The sequence below is a fragment of the Phasianus colchicus genome, chromosome 1 (genome assembly GCF_987193195.1).
Source record: "Phasianus colchicus chromosome 1, bPhaCol1.hap1.1, whole genome shotgun sequence".
Taxonomy (NCBI): Eukaryota; Metazoa; Chordata; class Aves; order Galliformes; family Phasianidae; genus Phasianus; species Phasianus colchicus.
In genome coordinates, this window is record NC_143436.1 from 168,103,452 (window position 1) to 168,130,750 (window position 27,299).

Here is a 27,299-nt window from a genome sequence, read left to right on the forward strand (position 1 = left end):
TCAGGGCATATCTGCTGTTTCAACACAATGCATTATTGTATTCAATATATATATATTAATGTTTTGATGATGGAAAATAAGAGATCAAGGAATGAGAAAGTAGGTAGGAATACAACTGCCTATGAAAGGGAATGCTGTAAAATTGTCCTTCAGTGAGAACCTGGTGCTTCAAATCCTTGGATGAAGAATCTGAAAGATGGTTAGCTCTCATGTCCCACGTGAACTCAACTGTTGATGTAAAACAGAGGAAGAGAGGGGGTCCCAAAGGGACACCAAATGGTGTATGTGAGTCATTGGCTATTATGATTTTGTTTCCTTAGCATTGCACCTTTCTGTTTCTAAGGCATCCATCAGGCAGTGGTGAAGCAGTTTGTTGAAGAAGAATGAATATGTGGTAAGATCCTTTATGGAGATGCATCTTCCCTTTGGAAACCCAGTCCTAACAACTTCCATTCACATAAAATAGTTCTGTGGCCTTCAAGATGACAGTCTTTGTTGTGATTATAACATGCAAGACAGTTCTTGCAGGAACGGATGGTTTGGGTTTGTTTTATCTTAATTCCAGATTATAAATTCCACTCAGACAACAACAACAAAAAACAACAGAAATGCAGGCTGTTTGCTCTTTTTGAACAGAAAGCATAGGACATGTTCCAAACCACATTTAGATTTAAAGCTCAAAATTAACACCTTGAATTGCAGCCAGAAATGATCTTAGCCTCGAAGCTGAAAGTCCCAACTCTTTGGAGCCAATAAATCAGCCTTGACAAGCCTGAACTGACTATGGTTTATTATAAAATCAGACTTCATTATCTGCTTGAGGTAATTAGACAGACCAGAACAAAGGGACACAAAGTTAAAAGGCAGCATATGTAGGAAGAACTGGAAGAGATATTTTACTATATATAGGCTGGTGAATAACAAAAATGGACTTGTAATTGAGGTTTTTTTCCTTTTCATTCTAGCTACTAATGTGAAGGGACCCTTCAATATTTATTATAAGCAATTTATTAAACCAGTTATTCTTGGAGCTGTTCTGCTGCACATTCCTACTCCCTGCTGCCTGCACACAGCCCTGGTATCCAGGTGCACCATCTAAGTTTTCTCATCTCACAACCCACAGACCTTCTCTGAGTTCCTAAGGGGTTATGAAAGAATTAAAAGCATAGTAATTTAAAAAAATAAAAACAAAAACAAAGGACAATGCTACAGTATTTACTACATTAAGGGGCAGCAGCATTGTGTTTGGGTAGAAACACAGTAGATATTGAGATATTTGAAATAAAAATTCTGTCTTGCTTTTCCTTTTAATTTTGGTGAGTTTATTATTATTTTAAGTAATATTTAATCTATTTTTTGTCGTGACTATTCTGGTAAGTAAAGCTTTAGGACATTCTGAAATGTCATACAAATACGTCTACAACGCATGCTTTAAGTGCCAAAATTGCTTTCAAAATACTTTCAAAAAGATTTCAATGATTATTTATGGAGAGGACTCAGTCCTGCAAGTCTGAGTATAGTTCAAGTCCCAAAATGGGAGTTCCCAAGAGGAAGGTTACATAGTTTTGAAAAAGGCAGCTCAAAATGAGGACAAACCTCAGCACTACAGTTGGTTGTAATATTCTATTTAATGTTAGTAAAATAAACTATTTGCAATACGATTGTACCAGAGAAAACAAAATGAGCTAGAGAAGTCTATAACTTGCCCTCTCCATACTCTGCAGCCTGGACATTTGTCTTCCAAAGCACAGCTCATGTTGCTGAATGTGTATAAAAGGTTACAATAAGCACATCTGCTCGTTCTCCTGCCGTGCTGTCTCCTGTTAGCGCTAGCAAAGCTCTTTCATATCTTCTCAGTTCCCTTTTGCAATCCTTCTCTACAAAATTACAGCAGCACAGTCACAGAGGAAGAGCAGGTAAAAAGCGTCCGCCTGCTTCTAATTTGTGCAATAGTTTGCCTCTTTCTCTCTGCCTGAATATCAGATAAAAGAGTTAAACTGCTTTTTCACTTTCCACCATAATACTGTGATGTCAAGGTACCTTATGGGTACCACACAATAAGCAGCCAGCTTCCTAATCACTGCTGCTTTTCATGCCAATCAGTATTATCCCATTGTTTCCATGCAATCCCTAACCTACCTGGTTTATCTAAGCAAAAGAAAACAGACTGTGTGCAATTTGGGATGGGATTGACTTGTTAGTGCTCAGACATTGTTTAACTTATTGGAGCTATCCATCTGAAAGCCTTTCCTGAATGCAAATAACAAATAGTGACTAACTGCTGTAGACACTGTGTTCAGGAGGGGGAGATTATTTGTAAAGGAAAATCACCCAGGGTCAAAAGAATTGTTTTTTAAGGAAAAAAAAACCAAACCAAACAAACAAACAAAAAAAAAAACCCATGCACATACAGGAAAAGCAGATAAAGCTGTCCCTGTTAAACAAACAGATGCATTATGTTCCTGAAGCCAGAGCAGCAGAATATCCCTAGTATTTAGGCAGAACACAATATAAATACATGCTGGAGAGTTTTACAGCATATTTTATGTGATAAGTTTAATTATCTTTCACCTCCACATGTAGTGACTTGCTTGCTATCCAGGGGCTAAGCTCTAACTACCAACCTAGCCCATTTAGGGCAAAGAAAGAGCTTGAGTAGGGATGTACAACTGATGCCATGGCCTGATTTGGGGTGAGTTCATTTAGACTCAAGTCTTATCCTCCCAAGGAAGTCTTGCTCTGCAACTTTCCTATCTGTGCCATCCTGATTTCTCCTGAGAGCATTTTTCTTGCAGTGAGTTATCAGCCCTGTTGGGACACCTGTGCCATCTCCTGCAGACAGTCCTCACAAGCAGTTTGCATTTTTGGCCTTGGGGCATCAGGTAACATTGCCTTCATCTTGCCACCTGAACATACCACAGTGCTCAGCAAGCCAACTTCCAACAGTTTGCCATTAGCAAGCCTTGTTTTCTACATAAACATATAACTTGGTATTCATATCTCATCTTTGATTATTTAAAATGGTCAATTTTACTCTTTGTGTTGATTTCCACCTATGATATCTCAATTTTCCCATAAGTGAGCTGTATCATGTAGAGGTTATGCTGGATGCCCCATGTTGGCCATGGACCCTTAGGTCCTTGGACAGGGCATGATGTGTGAGAAGGGGAAGTGCTGTTAAAGAGCTGTGCTCCAACAGAAGTGAACAGTCAACAGCAAACAGTTTCAGGCTCCTGGCTTACTTTCTGCTTTGGGATGTTCATAATTACTCATGGGTATTTTTGTCTAGAATAAATAAACACAAGGAAAATGATGGGAAAGGAGGCTTTTCAAACTCAGAAAAAAAGATGAGGAAAACTTCTACAGAAATGAAATATTTCTATGTTATTTCACTGGAACTTCAAATAAAAATCAGCAGAATGGTGTTTTTTTTTGTTTTTTTTTGTTTTTTTTTTTGGCAGTTACTAAAAGAAAAATAAACAATTATCCAAACAATATTGCATGAATTATAAATGTAGTTTGGGATTTTGAAAGAGTTAATAGGACTTATGCCAAATAGTAATCAGTTAGTTTTCCCGAACTGTTAACTGGCCAGGGACAAAAGTATAGCAACAAATTCTGTTATCAAAAAGAATATTCCAACCAGAACAGAGCACAAGCCTTTTACTTAACATACATCTCTATGGGCCCCTGCTCACCTACCGTGCCTTTACTTAGGACAGTCTTTCCCTCAGATGATGATTAAAAAAACACTATTTATCTTTAAGCAGCAAGAAGATTTTAATCACTATCTTCATTCTTGGCCTTAATTAAGGTCTAATATAGAGTAGGCACTTGAATGACCTAAGAGGCACACTTCACCCAGAGTAGCATGTCAAAGGCCCTTAGAGTTTCTGCTACATTTTCTCTGGACATTGAATATCTCTCTCCATTTTCTACTGTAACCTGACTGTGTTTGTTCCTAGCTCTTTAATGTCCCCTGGTGTGAACTCTTCTTGAGTAACACTCACATGATAGAAGGTGTGATTAACTCTGCAGGTGCTTTTCAGGTCAATGAAAGAAAACCTACCTGTTACACTAATATATAATATTTCCTTAGAGATGTTCCCAGTAGACCTACATACTGGGATTCCTACGTTACCTATCCTCTTTCACTCTTCCTGTTCCTGTGTCTTGACAATGGAAAAACACAGTTTTATTCGGGTACAGACTCTACTCTAATCCTTCAGAGTATGTTTCACACCTCTTTAATTATTCTGATTGGTCATTCAGATAATTCAAACAGTAAATGTCTTCCTTTTTACTGAAATACAATGTCTCTGTAGTGAAAACTATAAAATTAAAGTATAGGAAGGAATTAGAATATAGGTAGAGAAAATACATATTTTCTTCAGAGTATGCCATGTTACATTTATCTGTCTTTATAGGTTTGCCTATTAATGAAGCACAATGCATAAAACATGTTTGGAAGACATTATGTCTAAAAAAAAAAAAAAAAGGCTTCTGAAGATCTTGTAACTTCAAAGGTTTTGCAAAACCTATGGAACACTCTGAAAACATACTAAGATTTCTTATTTTTTCTTTTACTACACTACCATGCAGCAGTGTAAATATCAACCTGCGTGACTGAATGAGGCTACAGGAGAGTGCCTTCACCAGCTGTTATCTGCCTAGAAACTTAAATCCAGAGTGTGCTAGTGTGCTATTCAACAATAGTAGATGCTCAAACTTTCCCCCCCACCCCCCAAAAAAATAACACAATCTTCAGGTCATAGTACAAATGTATTACTTAAAAACTTTTGTGGGTGACCCCGTAAGCAATAAATAGGAGTTCAATATTGATTACTGAAAAGGAATCTGAGTTTTATTAGGCATGTCTTGGAAGTTTCCAGTTACGTGTACTGGCGAACTGGTCCAGTGGCTTAGCAATGATGTGTGGAAAAAGAAAAGCATTGTGTAATGGGACAACACAAGTAAAGCAAAAAGAGGCTGCCCACATATGAATCAGTATCTCCAGTCCTTCAGCAGTGGAGATGCTACTTAAGAAGTATATGCACAAGATTTGGCAGTATCCTCTGGCCAGCTGACTTCTTAAAGACTTCAGCACTGTTTACTGTACAGCCTCTCTTCTGAGCGTAATCAAATATAGCTTGATTTCCTACGAGATTTGGTTGTGTTTCATTAATGTTACAAAAATGGTGCCAAATCAGAACAATGAGGAATTTGTTTACAGTTTTATTCAGAATGCAATGATATGCAGAAGACTATAATTCATTGAGCATGCCTCATTTATTCTATGGTAGAAAGCCAGTGAAGCCTAACAGGCTTTTCCGTAGCTGAGGCAGACTGCTGAAGGAATTATTAAGCCTCCGACCACCCTTTATTTTTCTAAAATAATCCTTGGGTATTCTTTACTCCAACTCCAATACATGAGAATTAATGATCTCTTGAGCCACTGAAGTGAGTAGAAGAAGGAAATGCTGGTTGGCCTTTTGCTACGTCCATCACACAGAAAACTGCTTGTGACTAATTGTAATCTGAGTATAGTGTTTTCTTTTTGTTACAATCTTAATTTTTGAGAAAGAGAGAGTCTGAATATTATGTTTCCAAAGAGCTGGAGGTCTTGAGCTTGTAAAATTATGGGAGGGATATTTTGCCTACTGTTTTAGGATTTAAGAGTCTAGATTGATATTTCCTGATTTCTTCTGTTATCAAGATCTACTTCTGGGGTTACAACTTCAAGATTGCAAATACTTATTGTCACAGGTGCTGCTTCCATAGGTGAAGTTTTGCTGAGTTATAACTTGATTTAGAGATACAGCTTCTAGTTTGGGGAATCCTGCTCCATGTATTAATGATTAAGAGAAGGGCCCAGTGGAGGAAAAAGCACTTTGGTGCTGACTTGCCTTTTACATCTCCCTGTTTAGTATCAGCTACTCAGCACTGTCAGAAGCACAATCCTGAACGAGGTGATCTGATTGAAGCTGACAGTTCCTATGTTCCACTGAAATCAGGTCAAAAGACAAGTGTGTGGGGAAAGAAATGACAAATGGAAAAACAGAACGGTTGATGTAAGTGTCTAATATTTCACAACCTCCAGTGTCTAAAAGACATACGCCTGAGGCCACTAAAATGGTATACAGCTTTCCCGTACTTATTGGTAAGAGGGATGTTAGGCTTCAAAGCTTACTAGCCTCCAATTTCACTAGGAGTCTGTAAAACTGGTCAAAGTATAACTTCAGTAAAAACAATACTGGAGGCCACTGAAAATTTAATATCCTAAGGGTGAGGAATGTTGGCTGGACTCGCACGGATGATGTTGCCTTAATAATTACCCATAGGTAAGTAGAAGGCATCGGCTTTCAGGCATACCCTTGACTTGTAAGCAGAAGTATAACTTTCACCTTGGATGTCTGCACTTGAAGTTTGTTATTTCTTTTTTTATGCAAGAGTACAAACAACCAGCACAGAGCACAGCTCTTAAGCCACTCTAGAATTACCACTTCGGTACCATGCGTTTGCACTGGTGAACTTTTATATAATCTTTGATCAACAAATGTTTAAGTCCTCTAAGTCAATCTAGAAGAAAAGCATCTCAGAATTGCTTTATGTTTTCCAGTGCAGTGGCTCATTAGCGTAAGGAAAACCAAACTGAACTGGAGAAGTAAATCATGTTTTTGGGCCAGATGTCATCATTTAGAATACAGGTGACCTGATGCCATTTGCTGAAACAAAAGACAGCATAAGGACACTAAATTCAGCAATGCCAGAACTGCCTTTAAAAAGTCCTGATGTGAAAGCAAAATAAAACAGCCTCAGTTGGCTGCAGGTCATTAAGGTTTTCTGCTATTCCCAAAATATAACAGAGCAGCAGACTTAAACACAGTTGAAAGATGTGCTTGAATCAGAGCTGCTGAGGGCACAAGGTGCATTCATATCTCAAAAACATGTGTTACAAGCTACCCTTCTCCTCTCACCTGGACATGTTTCTCAAAGTTTCAGAATAGTGAAAACTGCAATTTTAAGGCCTGGCTAACTCAGAAGCAGTTTAGCAGATTATGTCCAACCTTTCCAGAAAATTCTTACCTCTGGATGAACACCAAGGCACAATAGGCAATTTTTTGGAAAATTTATAACCTGTTGAAGGAGGGGGTTTAGAATGAAAGTGCTTTTTCAGCCAAGGCCATCCCACATCAGTCTTTAACACTTTAATTGATGTACTACTAAACTACAGTTTATTGTATGAATTGTGCATATATTGTGTATAAATGTATACATTAGCGTACATGCGATGCAGCAGCTAAATATTATGGAAGAAGACGAGCTTACTGAAAAACAAGAAATGCAAGCAGGCTACACATAGAAATAGAAGAGATATTATACACCTGTTAACAAGAATACATCTTTACAAATGAAAGGCTCTGGCATTTGCTCAGATCAAAAATCCAATTTTACAGTACTGGGAGATAAGGAATTGAATAGAGTACAGATATCATCTAAACTGATATTAAAAGGTTAGCAGTGCTTAAAATTGATTAGTTACCCAGAACAGACAGCCTACATCACAGACTGCAGGAAGAGCATCGGACAGATGTTTCAGAAGCTTTATTATTAATGTTAACAAATTCTCAGGCTGGGCAAGAGCTTCACAGCTTGTAAAGCGGGTAGTACAACTCTGTTATGATGCAGGCATCCCAACATGTTACACAGCAGCAAAGTTAAGGTCAGTAAAAAAAAAAAAGAGCAAAAATCCATAAACAGACTTAGTAGATCATATGGCCTCCATACCTAAGGAATGAAAATTGCTCTGCCATTTAGGAATCAGGAACCAGACTTGGAGGAAGAAAGGCTGTGACTGAAGGAGAGCTTTGGAAATTGAAATACCACAGAATTAAGAGACGTGTCAGGGTATAGATGAGTACAACACCCTGAATTTCAGACTACAGAAGGTTACAAAGGCACGCACAGGGAAGATCACACACTCTCCAAGATCATTTTAAACTATTTATTGCTTTCCTAACTGTCTCCATGGCAGGAAAATAAAGTAATAAAATAAAAATACTTATTTTTAAAGGCAGAGAAAAAGTTAGTGCTGGGACATGGGTGTTTCATTTTAATCTCTGAGAAATGTCACAGATGACAGTAAAAACAGCAAAATGTGACTGCTGTGGGAGATTATTTCATTGCTAGGATTAATAACAATGAAAAAGTGAAAAAAAAATCAGAAATGGCTGAAGAGTGGTTAGACATTTGGTCTAACATGGTGATGGAAACTGTTGCTGAATGCAGGTACAGTAAATATATTTATCAATATATCATAGCAAAAAAAGTCCATAAGTCTTTTCATGGTAAATTGTGGTGAAAATTATGGATTTGCCATGATGAAAATGTGTCAGAAACTTATGAATCATGGGGAAACATAATGAAATGTCAAAGCACCTATTTACCTTGAAAAATGCAAGAGAGTCTCAAAGAAAGAAAAGGAAAGGGAAAGGAAAAGCAGGAATTATTTCTGTAGAGAAAGCAGGTAGCACTTCACTGATTAATATTTATTACTTATGGCACCTTCCATATATTCAAAATGCTGAACAAATACCAGCTGACCTGTACAACACTCCTACAATACGTAATATGCAAATTATGGAAATTACAGTAGGGAGCTGGCAATGAAATAAAATCCATGGGATCCTCCCTTATGGAGAAAAGCACTGTGCAGGAGATGAGGCTGCCTTGTAGGGATTGCATAGTGCACCTGAGGACACAACTTACACCAAAACTGGGGAGACAGAGGAAGAAGGGAAGACAAAAAGGTGGACAAATTTCATGGGATATGCAGCTGAGATAATTGTACATGGGTTGAGGAGCCACCAATGCTCCCTATAGGGCACAGGAATGGACAGAAGGGGAGTTAGGTGCTGACAGCTCTGCTTGTTGGAGTTAAAGAATGAATCAGTTGATGGCCTCCAGTGGCTAAATTCTCTGTTTGAGACTCTTCCATTATAAATCAACTTTTGTGCAGCTTAGTTTACCCGCCTGTAAAATGGGTAATTCAGAGCCAGACCATCAGCTACAAACTGGCATAGCTTCATGCTGTTCCAAGTTCCAGCAGGGGACATATTTGGCCAAAATAAAACCTCTCACATCCCTGGTGAGGCTGACACAGTGATTTAGATCTGGCTTACCACCTCCACATCTACATGCACGGGTGTAGACGTGACAGGAGGCTGCTCTGATCCAGATGTTGCACTGCTAAGGCAGTTTCCAGGGGGAATCTGTCATGTATCCAGCTAGTGGCTTGTGTCTGTCAGGCACCACCCATACAAAAATCATCTTTCTCTACCTCTCAGGAGCAATGTAGTTGAATTAATCCCACCCAATTAGTCCTCTACTACTGGCAGTGAAGTCTGATGATGCCTGGATGCATCTGTGAAACACTGCAGATTACAAAATATTATTTTTATTGTTTTTAAAATGAGTTCATTCTCTGCAATGCTTCCCCAAACTGTAAGTGAAACAGCAAAATCAAACAAGAAGAACCTCTTGAAATTCACTTTATGACTCCATAAGTAAATAAGTGCACACCTGATGGGAAAGCTTCACTTTACTAATATTAACTGAGTGAATGGGCTACATAATTTTCTACCCAATTAACGTAACTTTAAAATCCTTCTCCAGTCAGGAGGTCCCAGACCATGGTGTTCTTTGGCAGAACATCAAGACATCCTGCTTGAATGAAGAAGCAGATTTTATGTGACCCTGCTTCTGGTCTTGACCCAACATGAGGATCGATGTCTAATTTTGCCAGAGTTTTGGCTTTTCCACAAGGTTAAAATATGATATAGATTTTACAACTACTGCAAGAAGAGACTACTACACTGTATGCAATATTAATCATAGATAGTGTTTTCAGAATATGAAAAATAAATATCGCCTCAAAAATAATTCCAGATATTTTAAAAGAAGTCAAAGAGCCCGTGGATTTGTGCAACAGACCTCTTTAATACAAAAAAAAAATCTTACCTGTCACAAGCTGTTGCCCAGCTAGACCTACTGGAACCATCCCCAGGTTATTCATAGCCGTGGCCCAAGCTGTCGGATCAGTGACTGACATGTTCAGTTGCGTGGTATCTATAGCTATACTTCCCAAACCATCAGCTGCTGCAGGAGAAGAAACATGTCAACGTGACAGCATTTTTAACAAAGCGTTCGATGAAAATGAGATATCACAGCCACTATTTTGTTTCTTAATTATGGTTCACCTTTCAGAAGTTTCAGATAATACTGCTTGGCATAGTATAGCAAATAATAAAGATATTAGAAACATTCAACAGGCATAGAATGAAACATGAGTGGTTCAAGCTGATTATACGGAACACTTTTTCACCAGGAGGAGAGTCGAGTGGTGGAACAGGCTGTACAGCCACCACCCCTTGTAGCTTTTGGGCTAAAACTTGATAAAGCCCTTAGCAATTGGTCTGACCCTACAGCCAGCTTTGCTCTGAGCAGAAGGTTGTACTGGAGACCTCCTGATATCCCTCCTATGCTGGATGAATTATCCTGTAGTCTTGTAATATAATTTGACTATATATAATCTGTGGTAAACTGTCAGAAAAACTGAGAACCAAACATGTCAAAGAAAAACCTGTTTTCCATGAGATGCAATTTTATAGAGAATTTAAGAATATGTTAGCTCTGAACTAAAAAGAGGTCAAAGACAATGGATTCACTATGGGAAACATCAGGTTTTCTTCTGAAAACAAGAGAATTAACATTCATATGGTCAAAATCGACTGTCTGGGTATGGGTTCCTGGGTTAGTGAAGGAAGAGAAGGTCAGATAGCTAGGAGAGGGTACCCTCCTGATGGTAAACCTCCAGGCACAAGGACTAGTCATACATTTGTGCATCTCCCTCATCACAACGAACTCAGATCATTCCCATTATTTTCTTACGACCTGTGCAGATCTGAGACACTTACCAGCAGCCATTGCTTTTTCACCAGTTCCTTTTGTTCCCGTTAGACTTCTTCAGCTAGGAATAATTTGCTACTCTATTAGCAGCATCTTGAGATGGGATGTCATCGAACTCAGGGCCCACATACAGCTCATTAGGCTCTGAAAGAGAAAAGATAAAATCAGCCACCGAGTGCCACAACCAGAATACGGTTGTAGAACAACAAACAGCTCTGGGAAACCAACAAACAATGCTCCTGCCTACTTGCATCAGGTACTGGCCCCAGGCTCCCTGCATGCATTTCGGAGAGGAGTTTCAATGAACGCTCACCTTCACCCACTGAGCAAACAGTGCCATGCAGGAACCTGCCAGACCGCTTGCCTCTGACTGAAAAGCTCTTCAGAAATTTGGTCTTATCAGCAGCTACACAGCCTCCTCAGCATGAAGGCATCAGCTGAAAGAATGTATTTTACGGGATAAAAATGTGATTTTTTTTTTTTTCTTTAACTGTTAACAATTAACTGATGTTGCGAGTTTCAAGGAAATAGTCTCCTGTTCTGAAATGAAAAGTAAAAGAAATCCTGTGCTGACTTTGAGAATGGAGAACGTAGAGATGTGGAAATGTAAGAGAGCTTAGGAGAGCTGAGGTGATGCTGGCTCCTTGACTAGCAGTGTATCTTTGCCTCACAAAAGGTAAGGAGCTTGAGGTGGGAGTGGACCATCTGCTTCCAGCTAAAATGTGCTGCTTCCATCAGGTAGCTGTCAGACCACAAATTTTACATAATGGTAACTTTTTGCTGTTGCTGCTGTTTGCTGTTTGTCACATCAGAGCAATGGAAATTATCAGGGGGGCTGGAGAGAGGACAAGGTATGACCCAAAGCTGTGAGCTGACAGCACTCACAGTAGAAGGAAGGAACACAGTGAGGTGAATGCACAGGTATCCTCATGTCAGGTCTATGTGCATTAGATACGCATATCTGTTGGCCAAATTAGGGCTGCACTGTTTTCCTGGCTGTTCAGAAGCTTAAAGGTCTCTGATCTACATCCTTTGGTACTAGTGAAGACACAGCCCAACCCCTGACCAAGTTTTAGGGCATTCACTGACACCAGATAGGTGTCTTTCGGTGGCAACAACTGAGTTGTCTTTTTAAAAAACACCTGAAAGTTCTTAATTATGGGGTTTTCAATAAGTAAACCCCAAGAATTCATCTTTAGAAAAGAAACAAAGTGATTAGGCGGTATTTTAGCTGAGCACCTCCCACGCTTTTCTTTTTTCATGTGATGTGCACAAAGTACAAGCTAGGAAGTTCTGTATTGTAGTTCCTTGACACTGTACAAACCACTTCATGAGGACAAGACCACATTAATAGCTGTAAGTGAAAAAGGAGCCAGGATCAGACAATGCTGAACTTCTTTTTCTTTTTGTATGTTGTAATTTTCAAATAACCAGCATAGACCAGAAGCATTTTGTTCAAATCTACTGTGGGTCTATTTAAAAGTCAATATTTATCAACTTTTATTATTCAAATTTGCAATTCCAATTCTTATTTGATCTCCACTATTCATTATACAGAACATAAAATAATTTTATGATAAAATTAGCTGCTAAATAACATCTATAAACACCAAAAAACATTGAACAAAAGTCCTCTGCAGGGAACACGATTAGCTTATGTTACTCTTGGCAAGCCACTCGAGATTTATGTCAAGTTTTAAAAACTGGGTGTCTCCTGTTCAGCTCCTTAAATTTGCACTTAGCTCTTTCCACTCAGTCTATAAACCTTTGACTACAAAAAATCTATTTCAAGTTTAGAGCTGCCTGAAATATTATTTGTCAATAAGATATGTCTCACATGGTACATCCACCTTCCTCTGTGTTAATCATTCGCCTCAGAATCGTGACTCACAGATATATGCCGTGCTCAGGGTGGGTCATCTACTACCCATGCATCAGACCTTGCCTTTGGCATGGCCCAGGGTGCCCTGTTGCCTTTCTCTTGCGACCAGGAGTCTTGTGCCTTGATGTAGGAAAGAGCAACTCAGAACTGTGATAATATGGTAATTAAATTTATTCACACCTTGCCGTGGGTGAACTTCTTATCCCCATAATGTGTCCCCATGACTGCTGAGGTGGGACTGCTACTCCATGGTTTCAGAAGATGACCTGCAGAGGCATCTCATACGGGCATGGGTTAGGGGCAAAATGTGGGTGTTGGGTTGTTTCCAACTGTTTTATTGCCTTGTTATGTGTGTGTCGGGTGACATTACAAGGTCTGCTGCAAAACTTCACACTCTCCTTCCCTAAACCCAAACTGAAGCCCAATTAGCTCTCACAGAAATGGGAACTGGTCCATAAAGACTCTGGGCTAGACAAACACACCTAATGAGAACTAGTAAGTGACTTCTTTTGCATTTGCCTTCTACCAAGTTGTCCACCTATTTCAAATTTTGTTATGTTTTCCCGAATTAGCTACAGGCATTTCTTAAAGTCCTTGCAAAGGGCAAAGAAAATAACACCACAAATATGGGATTATTTGTGACTCCCCTATTGTTCTATGCCACCAGCTCTGCCCAATGGGCCATGACAGTCTTTGCTCAGAGCACTCTCATAGTCTCACTGGGTCTGGGCAGCTTTGCTTTCTCCCTGGCCATCAAGGCTGCTGTTAGATCAGCAGGATCTGGATGCACTGCAGGCTGAACCAGGGGAAAAAAACACAAGGAGCACGTGAGCACCCTAAAGTAGAACTAGTCCTGTCTAATCAACTGTTGCTGCAGGCTATTTTGTCAGTGGAAGAGAACTGAATAGCAAGCATAAATGGGCCTATGAACAATGAATAATCTACAGCAAGCTGCAGGCAGAACTAATCCTACCTCCTGACTGTGAAAACAAGCTCACTTAAAGCAAAAAATACTAACTGTGAAGATCTCTTCCACCAACAACAAACAAATTGCATTATCAGAGAGCAACATAATACAGCTAAAATAACCTTATAGGAACTTCACACCTTATTTAGACTCAACATTTAGCTTTCCTTAAGAAACTTCTGAAAATCCTATTGGGTGGGAGGGGGGAGGAGTTCATTAATGTTTAAAATAAAATTGGCTTTGGGCAAATTTCAGCATTTCTTCGTATAGCCCAGATACCGCACTGGTATATTCTTCATGACACAGGAAACAAAACAAGCCAAAGCAACAAATAAACAAACACTCAAGGTCATACAAAGAGTAAGTGATGTACATGCTAGGAAATACATCTGCTAGTGAAGATTCTTGCTTTCTTAAAAACAAAAAAAATCACTGTGAAAGTCGTTAAATGAGAAAGAGAGTGCAAGTTTATGAGGTACCTCTCTGTGAGGTATTAATCAATCAGGTATTAACCAACACCATCTCCCTGACATCCCACTTCTAGATAGCCTTCTTAATCTATAAATCATTAGTACTCCTGTGGGAATTAATGACACGAAGATATATGTAAAAGAAATCTGTGTTCCTAAACACATGTGTGTGGGAGCAACTCTGTTCCATGGAGTAACTTGAAAAAGCAAACAAAGTCATAATTTCCATTTACAGGAGAAAATGTGTAAAGTCTTCTGCGTGCTTAAGGTTCAGAGGTGGTAGAGGCATTCATATAAACTTTCCTTCTTGAAATCTTCTGATTAACAGATTTCTAATGCAAAACACTGTAAAATGATTCCCAGAAATGCTTTTTTTGGCCTCTCTTTTTGCAGACGCAGTGCAAGTACCTTGGATGGTAGATTTTGTGAGACATTTAGACTTTCCTCAGACAGGTTGTCAGGAAGATAAAGCACTCTCAAGTCCATACCAATGAGCACTTCTCAGTCATAGCAGTCATAGCAGATTGCACTTAGTACGCATATTTTATACCAGGCAATTAAATGCAGTTACCCAAATGAATACAGAAGTCGGTTATATATTGTGCATCAATTATCACAGGCGATGAATGCTGTGAGACAAAGAAATTAACACAACATAAAACTAATTCAATAACACAGCAGATTGCTAAGTTAAAATCCTACCCTTTAGATATCCATAACACCACAGAAAATGAATTACGACATGGAGTGAAGCTGATTAAATGCACCATGCTAACGAGGCTATGTGGAGTGCTGTGTGAGCGGACAGCCCCAGGATGCATGGAGGAGGTTCTGGGTATTGCTCTGACACCGACCTGCTTGGTGACCTTGAGTCATTTTGCCTCTTTGTCTCATTTCAGTGACCACTAAAACCTTCAAGGATGCTATCAACCTTCTGAAACCTGAGTCTACAAGCTGCGAAGACAATAAATGATACTGCTGCCAGTTCTCAAGACAATGCACATAGACAGCGGTGATGTGGTATCTTGTTATATCAGGCAAGTTTTTCACTTCTTACAAGAACACGTGCAAAACATTTGTTACTGCTCACTGTGATTCATAGGACAGTGGTCATAACGTTGGTCACACTCCACCTGACCTGTCGAAGTACAGGTCATTTATGAGGCTAGCTCCAGCTGTATTCTAAAATACATCAAGTGTTTGTACTGAAACATCCCAGTGTTTCCACTTCTAGAGATGCTGAAAGGACCACCAGGAGAGAACAAAAAAAAATAAAGACGACATAGGCAAGGATTTGATGAGAATCCTTGCACGCATCCTCCTGACCATCCCTGGATGAAGAACACTGTGGCTAGTAGCAATGAACATGATATGTTTTTACCATGGCCATCCTACCTGGAGCGCACGCAAAGAAAGAACATATCCAATGCAACTCTAAAGATGGCTTTAAAAGAATCACAGAATCACAAAATTGTTTGAGTTGGAAGGGACATTTAAAGGCCGTCTGGTCCAACTTCCCTTGCAGTGAACAGGGACACCTGCTGCTAGATCAGGTTTTCAGAGCCCCCTCCAGCCTGACCTAGAATGCCACCAAGGACAGGGCATCCACCACCTCTCTGGGCAACCTATGCCAGTGCTTTACCCATAACATTGCATATGCATCATATGACAAACAGGAATTGTCTCATGTTTTTGCATGGTTAGTGATATTTTAACAGATTTAAAAAACAAAACAAAACAAAACAAAACAAAAACAAAAACAAAACAACAACAACAAAAAAACTTTCACCTAAATTTCCGAGAAAAATAGATGAGGTATCAGATCATTTTGGAAAATGTCTTATTTTCTGGAATAACTAACTTAGGTATATAATGTATTCTTCAGCCTTCTGCAGCTCAATCAGAGAGAGTTCAGTTGTTTTCCAGTGTTCCAAGGAGTCACCTTATTTATCTGGCTTTGTCAGTCAGTCTTCCTCCTAAAATTCCTCCTATAATTTCCTATGATTTCCTAAAATCCTCCTGTGATTTCTGTGATTCAAACCGAAAGCAAAGATTTTTTGATTTTGCAAGAATTGGCACTTTCCTTAACAGAACAGCTTTATTAGACACAAGCCAGTGAAAATAAGCATGGTCCTACCCTTAGTACCTAAATGGGATCCTGGCAATGTGTTCACTTACATAATACTTCAGATTTTTTGTATTGTGAATGAATTGTAACACCTATGCTCATTCTAGACTGTGCCACTAAAAAACAACATTATCATCTTATAAACTTACAAAACATATACTGTGGCAATAGAGATTTCACTTTTCAATATGTAACACTAGATATGTATGTTTTGACATGTTTACAAAGGATCCTCTCTACCAATTCTCACTGAAAAACAGTTAATGGGTAAATCACGGCCATAGTGATAGGACTATGACAACTTAGAGAAAATAATATATTTACAGTTTAAATTCAACAAAGCTAATGTGCACAAAACATTTTCTTTAAGAACAGCTCGTCCAAGATGCTGCATTACTAAATCCTCTGCCCCAGCACTTTTTGAAGATAATAAATAGAATGTACAAAACCCAGATTTCCCTCAGAAAGCGGAACACTGAGTGATTTCAATAGTGAAGAAAATAAAACAGGAGTCTCCTAGATAAACAGGTGCGCTCTCACAATGCTCCTTGAAGGTCACCCAGTAATATTTCATGCTAAACTCTGATCTTCATTGGCATCACAGAGCAAAATCTTAGCAGGTTATAAACACACTTTTTCTTTTGTGTACTTAAGCAGCTTCAGTCTGAATATGCTGAAGTCTATAAATAACAGAATCTGGAGGCACATTAAGCAAAGTATTATAGAAGTCCAGCTTAGTGATAAAGAAAGCATATGCAGTACCAAAATCATCTGGATGAAAAAAAGAGAGAAAGCAACTTCTCTAGCTCACAATGCAGGCGTAGCCATCATAAATACAGGTCTGATTACTACTCGAACACAAAATGCCATTGTGAATTGGTGATTGCACCTCCATCTCTTACTCTGTCTGATTTGAAAATGTGAATCACTTGCTTCACGTTTAAGAGGACAGTTGCCTCTAAAACCAACCCTTCCTTACCCTTTTTGCATTTTAAGAATTTATTATGGCAAATAAAGTATTTTAATTACTGACAACAATATTTTAAAATCAGTCCTTGTATCATTCTCTTTTCTACTAAAAGCTGTCGCCTGCTTTAGCAGCATGACATCCACATCACTGTACTTCAGACAGAAGAGAAGGAACCCAAAGCATATCTTGAGCAAACAGACTTCAATAAGTTTGCAGGACGGCTGAATTCTGAAATCACAGAATTGCAGGGGAAAGGACCTCAAGAAATCATCGAGTCCCACCCTCTACTAAAGCAGGTACCCTACAGTAGTATGGGTGGGCATCCAGATGGGTCTTGAATATCTCCATAGAAGGAAACTCCACCATCTCTCTGGACTTTACTGTAAATAAGAAGTCTCCTGAATGTTTACCTGGAACCTCCTGTGTTCAAGTTTTAGGCAATTAGTCCTTGTCCTGTTGTTACATACCAATGAGAAGAGCCTCACCTCATCCATTTGCCTCCTATCTCCCTTCAGATATTTATAAACAGTAATCAAATCCCCCCTCAGTCTTCTAACCTGAAGAGACCCAGGTTACTCAGCTTTTCTTCCTACAGGAGATGCTCCAGGCCTTTTATCATCTTTGTGGCCCTCTACTGGACCCTTTCTAGGAGATCCCTATTTTTTTTTAACACAGTATTCTAAATGTGGCCTCACCAGGGCAGAGTAGAAGAGGAAGATCGTCTCCCTCAGCCTTCTGGCCACATTCTTTTTTATGCTCCCCAGGATATCATTGGCCTTATTGGCCACTGCTGGCTCACGGTCAACCTGTTGTCACACAGGTCCATCACTCTCTAGTAGGTCATTCCCTAACCTGTACTGAAGCATATGGTTATTCCTCTCCAGGTCCCGGAATGCCTCCTTGATGTCACAAGGCACCTGGAGCAGTCATTATACGTGCACTACACATGCTATTTCTATTCTCTTTGGGCTTGATGGAACACCTACACAAATGTGCCAAACATCACGCTCCTCTTTCACTCTAGCCTCCTACCTGGTGCTTAACTAGTGCTACTTCAGGCAGGTGCAATACAAAGGACTGTTTTAATAAAAAAAGAAATTCAGACAGGAGAGAGGAAAAAATGGAAAAAGACTGGGATGCCCTTCCAGGAAGAACACTATAACTTACTCCCATGCCACCTGCTGAAAACATGCAGTTTGATGGGTAAGCCCTATCTGTGAAAGGCTTCTGAGGATGGCATCACACAGTCCACCAGAGTGAGGCAGGAAATCCTTGATATTGAATTTCCAAATGGAAACATGCTGCTCTGCAAGCCCAAGAAGACCAGAAGACAGTTGAGTTTCATATGGCAATATTATGTATGGAAAATCTATTTTAAGTAACTTTTAAAAAGTTTCTAGAACACATTCATTATCATTTTTCTTTTCCTCCACAGGCTGTATAATTGAACTCCTGTCTTCTCAGGCAATTTCATGGAAAAAAAAATATCCTTGTCAATGAAAGCATTTTCATATTTTTAAAATATGCTTTTATTGTTGTACCAAACTGTGACAAAAGGTAACATCTGAATGCCCTTGCTTAAGTGCCTGGGGTCACCTGCAGAGCACTTTTGTACAACATAATAATGTAATCAATATTTTATGTAAGACCACCACATATTCTCACAGTGACAGATGCTAAGTGAAATGCTGAAAGAGAGGTTTAGGCTTGTTTTGTTAGTTCTAATTCAAGGTTTCTGGTGATAAATCCTTCTTACTAGAAAAACTCACTATCTCTTCTATCGCACTATATCTTTCCTCTCTCCAAAAGCAGCCATCATTGCATAGAACATCACACTCAGGATCTTTTTTTCCAACTACAAGCTCTGAATTGTGCTCCCTGGTCTCATTTATCTTGTACTCATTCCACTCCTCTTTGTGTGTCGCCTGTTCTTCTCCATTTACCTCAGAATTTTCCTCTTTGATTTTCCTTGATTTCTTCTTTTTGTTTGTTTCCACCCATTGAGTTCATGCTTTGCCTTACAACAAAGGCACGTTTCTTGCCCAAGTCTGCCATGGGACATTCCCTCATCCAAATATCTCTTTGCTACCAAGGATCACTATGATCCATTGTACTGCTTTGTTTCAGTGACAGAAGGAAGGATTAATCTCACTGAGTCTGGGGCCCTGGGAAGCTTGGTCTAGTATTAGATATGAAGGTTGGTGGCCCTGCCTGCAGCATAGGGGTTGGAGTTTGATGATCCTTGAGGTCCCTTCCAACCCAAGCTATTCTATGATTCTATGATTCTATGTCTATACAGATGTCTGTATCTGAACTTTCCTGACACCACCAATTCCAGCAGTAAGAACCAGGTGGCCTGATTCAGGCACCTACCTCACCAGGCAATGAAACACACTTCAGAGATGCTCCTCTCCCTTTTTATCTGGAAACTTACACTTCAGCTTTGAGTATGGACATTTGCTTCAGACACCCATTGGTCAGACACCAATGAGATAAGAGGATATGGGTCAAGCAGGACTCAGCCCCAAGGGACACAACTCCTGCTCCCATCTTTTGCCTGGCTGGTAAGTCCAGCACAGTGAGCATCAGGAGAACAGAAATCATGAGTCAGCAAGGAGTAAACATGAGAAAGTCCTCATATTTAGACACATACGTATATTTAGAGAGAGAGATGACTTTCTTTCTGATTTTTTTTTTTCCTGCCCATCCCCAGTGAATATGCCAACACATGACTATCAGTGTTTGACAACGGGAACTGCCCACTCATACACACTTCCTACTACTGTGTTGTCCTACATCTGTCTGTTCTCTGGAGAGAGAACTCATTCTGGCCCTTTTCTTCCTACTTTCAAATGAATCCTATCTCCTCAGCCCTATTTCTTTTCCCGACACTTAACTTCTTTGCACCTCATAGCTCCCATCTTAAAGACCAATGTGTGATCACACACCCCGCTCAGCAACCAGGGTCCCCTTATTTAAAGACATCAGCCTCAACCAGGCAGCAAATGGCTTTATCCTTTGTTTTGGAACAGCACTCCTCATTGAATAGATGGTGACAACAAGCTGCATGGACTTTCACTACGTTTTTTTTGCTTCTCCCATCCTGGTTGTTGTGGGTAAATAAGATGAACCAAGGTTTTCCACTTCTCTCAGGGTACAGCAGAGCTTTCCAGGCTCTTTGTGCTTCCTCATACCCACTAGCTTTCAGCAGAGGCTGAATTACGTTGCAAAGTGGAGCCAGGAATTTCTGCCCATTTTCCGAACAATTATGTATGGAATCACCAAGAAGTTACTACAAAAAGGAGTTCCTGCAAAAAGGAATATCACATACTCTATTTGTGTGCTTTTCTTCCCAGGACACTTGGACACCTTCCACTGAGGGAGAGTCAATCCCATATGTAACATGAGGTAGGATCAAGAGAACAGCAGTGACTGTAGTAGAATCAAGCTACAAAAACTGCATTGGGAATTTTTTTCCCTTGTAACAGGCTGCCTGGGGTGAGGGCAGATGGGGCTCCAGCTGCAGATCACACTGGGTACAAAGGTGCTAAAAGCCTTCCCACATGCCAGCTCATTCTGCTGTACCTTTGGTGGCTAACAGCCTCCTCAACTCTTTTCCCCCAAAATGCTGTCTCGTGTGTTTACCATTTTCAGTTACAAATCTTCAGGGCAGGAAATCATGTGGATTTTCCTTAAGCAAGGCTAAAACCCACTAGAGCTCTGGCACTCCTTGTGCTGTTACTGGGCTGATGCTGGCTTCAGCCAGAAGCCTCCAGGAAGGAATGCCAGTGAGCTGGAGATTCATAGGCAAGGCCACCCAATTGCCAGTTTCTGCACTTCATGCAAGCAGGGTTTCAGCCTTTCAGGCATTTAAGATGCTATTGTGAAAAAAAAAAGCAGGAACATTGATGATGATAACATACCTCTCCCTCCCTATGCAAGCCTTCCACCCCTTTCACATTGCTAAAATCCTGTGCCAAAGTTTTATGCATTTATCTGTCCTGTCTTATTTGAACTGTGAGCTCTTCAGAGTAGAGAATTTGCCTTTATCTGTGCTGGCAAAGTACATTGTAAATTTACTGCAGTATATAAACATTTTCTAATAACAAGGGCAATAACAACACATTTACTGTAATACAGTATTTCCAGCCTTTTCTGTACAATCAGGAACAACCCAAAGTCAACAACAAGACCAAAGGTTTGCAGAACCTTTAATTGTGAAGCAGAAGCCATGAAGTCGGTGTGTGAAACTTTAGTAAATTAGTCACTTATATTCATAAATAGCATTTGTTACTGCAGTAAAAATCATTGCAAATTGGACCTCTGGAAAACATAAAGCAGAATGTAACCAGTGTAAACTAGTAGAACACTGCTTAAGGTGTATTATGAGGGTCACAGATGGCCTGCTAGTTACTTTTTAAACAAATGCAATGTTAATACTTCCACTGTGACATTATGAATAAAGCATTTGGCCTGTAGCTATGAATATGGTAACTGATGGCTTTGGACTTGTTTGCTTATATTGTCATCCAGCAAACTTGTGCACTGTGCTCTCCTGAGACCAAGTCTTTACTTCACCTCTTGAACGTGCAGGGGACACAGCCAGTGTAGCCAGAGTGCAGTGGGAGGCAGCGGTTCCCCCAACACAGCTGGATGGCCACTATTCAATAGTCTTCCTAGAGCAGCACTGAGCACTCATGGCACAGAGGAGGCACTGGGGCAGCGTCCATCCTTTTTCAGCACCATCTCTGCTCATGTGATTTGTTTTGTTTTAAGCTGCAAAGTATCAAATTAATCAAAATAATTGTGATGGTGCAGGAGATTAAGCAGCATGGACTGTCCTTGTTTGTCCAGGTGAAACTATAGCAGATGCAAAGCAGCTGCACACAGAAACAAAACCTCATCCTTTGAATTTACTGTCTAGATAGACAGTGTTTTGTGAGAACTGGTGTATTTCTGTCTAAAACACATGGCTTAATTTAGGAGAGCCTGTATGACACTAGTGGCCTTTGACATATAAGTGGTCAGGTGAAATGACCTCCATGTACCTTCTTGCCTGAAGCTCAGTGCAACAGCATATAGAGCAGTTTGAATGGGTTCCATTTGTTATTCTTTTAATTGCCTGCTAATAATTCTTTCAGTAGGGAAGAATAATAGCGCCTTCTATCTCTAAGTATCTTCTAAAATACCCTAAGTTGCAGTTCAACTGAAACAAATAAGGGGTCTTCTGTCCTTTAGAAACAGAAAAGCGAGTGGATGGGGGTGCCAGTCCTCATACAGCTTTGCAGTAGACTTTGGGAACATCTTTTAAACTGCCTTTGCCTTGACACCCTCAACCCATGAAATGGAGTGACAATACTTTCTTTACACTGTTAATTTTGCTTAGTCTGGCTGTTCTCTGCTTATGGAGTATGTCCAGCATCACGGGACCATTACCTGTGCCTGCGAATAACACAGGATTCCATTACCTTGAAGAATATTATTTCCTAGAAGAAATTAAGCAAAAGCAAACTAGAACAAACAAACAAATGATAATGCTCATGTAGATATATATATTTAAAAGGAATCTCTATCTGAATGTGGAGAAAATGGCAAGTTCCCTTTAAAAGGACTTGCAATGAAATTCACACTCTGTCAGGTGTAAATTACAGCCTGTATCTCATCTTGTTCTATCTACAGCTTCTTTCTTAGTCATGCATAGCAGCAGCGTACAAAAATATTTCCTGCATGTGATCAAGCAAGCATGGGCACATAAGATGCAAAGAAAATACAAAACTTTAAAAGAATTGTTTACTGGGATCCTAAAAGAAAATGGAAAGTTTCTAATCACGCTGTTTCTCAATCAGGTAATTGATTTACAGTAAGGATGCTTGGGAACGCAGTTCTAATAGATCTATACAAATATTTCCTCAAAGAACTTAAAGGGAATAGAAGCAGCTAGAAAGAAATGAAAAAAAAAAAAAAAAAAAAAAAAAAAAAGAGCCCAGGAAAATTACTGTATTCTGTAATCAGAGACACAGTAGATCACTTGAATTAAATCCTCATTGTAATAGAGCTGCTCAGTAGAATAGCATGGGAGATACGCTTCTCATATTTTTACCCACTGTTTTTATACAATACCTTCTGACTGCATACACTTCTTGACATCTAATTGATAATTACAGGCAAATATCTGTATGCCATACCAAAATCTGCAGACAGACAGTTTTATCTGTGCTCCTCTTTGAAGTGGTGAACTTCTCCCTGAGTCCCATGGGTTGGTGACATTGCAAAGTGCATCAGTGACACACAATAAAGCATCACCAGGTTCAGGAAGAGTCACCAGATGGAGCTGTAGCACATTGCTGTGTTAGTGCATATTTCAGGGTGCAAACAAGATTTCAGCCTTGGTAGAAATGCAAAGTTGTTAATCATTTAAAATGCAATCACAGAATCATAGAATTACGTGAGTTGGAATGGACTTTTAAAGGTGATCTAGTCCAAAGCCCCTGTAATGAACAGAGAAACCTACAGATAGATCAGGTGCTCAAAGCCTCATCCAGACTGACCTTGAATGTCTCCAAGGATGGGGCATCAACCACATCTCTGGGCAACCTAAATCTTCTCTTAGTTTGAATCCATTTCCCCTTGTCCTATAAAAAAATGTTGTTAACCTTCTTTAGGACAACTGTGGCTACTAGAAAGGGGTCAACATATTCAGTATAATTACATGCTCAGGAATGCCTGAGCTAGGAGATTCTCTTTAAATTGGCAGTTCCCCTTTTCTCAGGAATAGTTCAAAATTCTTCATTGATAAGTGACCTACAGACAGTTTGAGAAGTCTTGATGTGTGCCACAGCTCAGAGCAGAAGCAACAATTTCAAGATGTTTATCGAAGCACTTCCTCAGGTTACTCAAGTTAAAAATTTGCTTGATAAGTGCATGATTAAAATGGATTCATGTGATTTTTCCCAGTGACTGAAGAGATGCCATATCAGCAACAAGTTGAATATAGAATCTCTAAAGAACATGCAGATAAAGTGCAGATTTTTCCATTGTCTCTGGTATGGACTTTGTACTTCCTAGGATAAAGTGATAAAAATTTTACCCTTGGTTTCCTTCTCATCCACATCTGGGCCAGTAAATTACCCTTAGCTGGGGACCATGAATGTTTCTAAGTGGACTTTATTAGAGGAAAGATCTATATTCTGTCTCATCTCAGTTATTCTAAGATTCATGTATGCAGATCCATCACTGAGAATGGCCTGGCCTCTGTTATCATTAATTGAAGCATATTAAGAGACTTGGCAGAAAAAAAAAATCCAAATTTGAAATGTCAAGAGACAGATCCATCTAGTTTCACATCCTGTTGTTATAATATACCTTAATTACAGTTAATTAGGAGATATTGTTCCTGGTGGAAGAGCATCTGAGGCAGCTTTTGTGGGTGATTAAACACTGAACAGGATCGGATGCATTTGTTGAATGCAGGATCTGTTTATTATGACTTTACATACATCTCCATCTAGAGTATCGTTTCTGTTGCATAGCAAAACAAAAGAAAGTCACAGGCCAAAAATACTTCCCTTGCCTCATCATGTTTTCAAATTCCCAGCTGTCTTCTTAAATTTTTCTGCTGCTGGCCCCTTAGGATTCTAGAGCATGATCCAACTCCCACTGAAGTCAATCAGAGACTTCTCAGTTTGCTTCAGCTGAGCCACATCAGATCATGAAATGAACAGCAGGTAGGGAAAGGGGCTGACGGAAAACAATTGGTACATGGATGGACTTCCAGGGAAAAACAGTGTGGTTGGACACAGTGTCATTGAGGGTTCTGATGCCATTTGTGAAAGAGCAATCTTTGATTTGTTGGAGGTGTGTGATTAGCCGGAATCCTTTCCTCATACAGCATGAAACGCCAAAAGTGGAAATCCAGACTGAATGCATGAGCTCAACTTCTGCTAGCATCAATAAGGTTTCTGCACACTCATCGATCTATGACTGTATGTGACCCTGAAATATGTTTTGCTAGGATGCCTGAGATCATTGCTCATGCCCGGAATAGAAATGACAGGATTGGATTTATCACTGAAAAGTAAGCAGTGCATGTCTTCTGCCTGAAGGGTAACCAATTTAGAATTTGTTTAGTAATGTTTCTTTCTCACTTAAAGAAGAAGAAAGAAAGAGTAACATTACTGGTTGGATTACACGTAAGAGAGAAAGTCTTCTTTGCCGTAAAATCCATGCATACTGGATTCCATAACACTCCTTTACTGTGAATGGCAATAACTGTGATAAAACATTTGCTATTTACTCTTTACTGCAACTAAATGCTTTGGGCAGAGGACATTATTTTAAAAAAAACCCCAAAACTACTCTTTTAATGCATTTTTCCATTCTCGGTGATGGATTTTATCTTTGATATGCGATCCAGCTATTTAACTAGCTCTCACCACTTCTCCCATGAATTGTTTATACAGCAACTTGGCAGCATCATTTGCATATCACAGGAAAGATCCCATTACATGTTCCCAGAGGTGCGGTTTCACCGGCTTTATCACTTTCTGCCACCTATGCATATCCCTGAAGCAGAGTGTCTGGTTAATCCAGAAAGGCATTTCTTGGCTGCCAAAGGTAATTAAACATTAATGGTGCAGCTACAAAATTTTCAGTCACTCAAAACTTATCTCTTCATTGTCTTCCATAAGTATAATACCTAAAAAAGATATTTATCTTTTCATGCAAATTTTCCTGCCATGAGAAGATCACAGAGTATTGCCCTTACTGTATTCTACTCAGCCGTTGTAGGGTTGACCTGAAATAATTAGACAAGGAACAAAGACACAAAAAAAGAAAAGCTGAAAAGAAAGAAAATCTGTAAGCAGTGTAACTGCAAGAGAAGAGCTGAAGACTTGAGTCTGGATGCTGCATTTCACTCTCCAGATGGTTGGTCGTGACTGATGGGGAGAATGCCTCAAACTGAGGGCTACTTCCTTGGTCATGAAAAGATCGTGTTTGAATGTGCTCTAGATTATCCTTCACCCATTGCACAAAGCATGAAAAAGTGATAGAGAAATAAGTTCCATCCAGAGGAACTCTTATTCCAAGAACATTCCTAGCAACACCAGAACCACAGAGGAGCACACAACAGAAGAAAAGGGGAAGCAAGATCCACATAGGCACCACAGTAAAACATCTACAAATTTCTCTGCAAAAAACATTGTTGATGTCTCCCCTGTAGGCAGACTGGCAGACTTGTGCTTTCAAATAGTCAATCAACATGTATTTGGGAGAAACAAACACTGCAGGTACCAAATCCTGTTACCCTTGACTCTCCCTGTGCAAATCCATCTTGCAGTAAATGTCTACACCCATGAAATTTCAGAAACACGAACTCAGTTGGGGTAAAATTTGGAGTTCGAAGTGTAGCGTAGTCTTACTACCAAAGCCACCTCAGAAATACTCCAAGGCAACGGGAGCAATGTCCATCAATATCTGCTCCTGCACCTTCCTCCCTAGCAATCTGACAAACACACAAAATCCATAATGCCACAGAAGGCTGGAAGATAGACCAGGGGTTGATGCACTGAAAAAACTAACAGGGTACTGAGTCAGCAGCCTTTGAGTCACAAAGTCAACCTCAGTGCACAGTGATTGAAACCTGTTATCCTCCCACAGGCTGGGACTGCGTTATACAGTGCGATTGCTGGCAGTCACAGTGACAGAGCGCTAGGCAGATTAAGCACAGCTGTCCCCTCAGGTCCAGGGACAGCCTGGTTGGCAGTCAGGAAAATGGGAGCAGCTCCTGCTTGTTTAAAAGAGAGAGTTTAGTTTTTGAGCCTGTCAAGTGTGATCCTTTTGGAACGCACTGTGTTTACTGACATGCCACCCCGACATTTTGGTTTAGTAGTAGAAAAAGGAAAAAAAAAAAAAAA

At 39.7% G+C, this 27,299-nt stretch overlaps 1 protein-coding gene across 11 annotated transcripts in view; it reads right to left on the minus strand.

Moving 5' to 3' along the window:
* Positions 1-27,299, minus strand: part of ENOX1 (ecto-NOX disulfide-thiol exchanger 1) — a 363,111-nt gene that overhangs the window by 129,435 nt on the left and 206,377 nt on the right. For all 11 annotated transcript variants that reach the window (XM_090131472.1, XM_031615825.2, XM_031615822.2 and 8 more), the window contains 2 exons: positions 10,977-11,112; positions 10,021-10,158 (listed from right to left, as the gene is read on the minus strand). In XM_090131472.1, coding sequence (XP_089987598.1) covers positions 10,021-10,158; positions 10,977-10,986 — 148 coding nt within the window. In that variant the 5' untranslated portion in view covers positions 10,987-11,112. The remainder of the gene's footprint in view (positions 1-10,020; positions 10,159-10,976; positions 11,113-27,299) is intronic.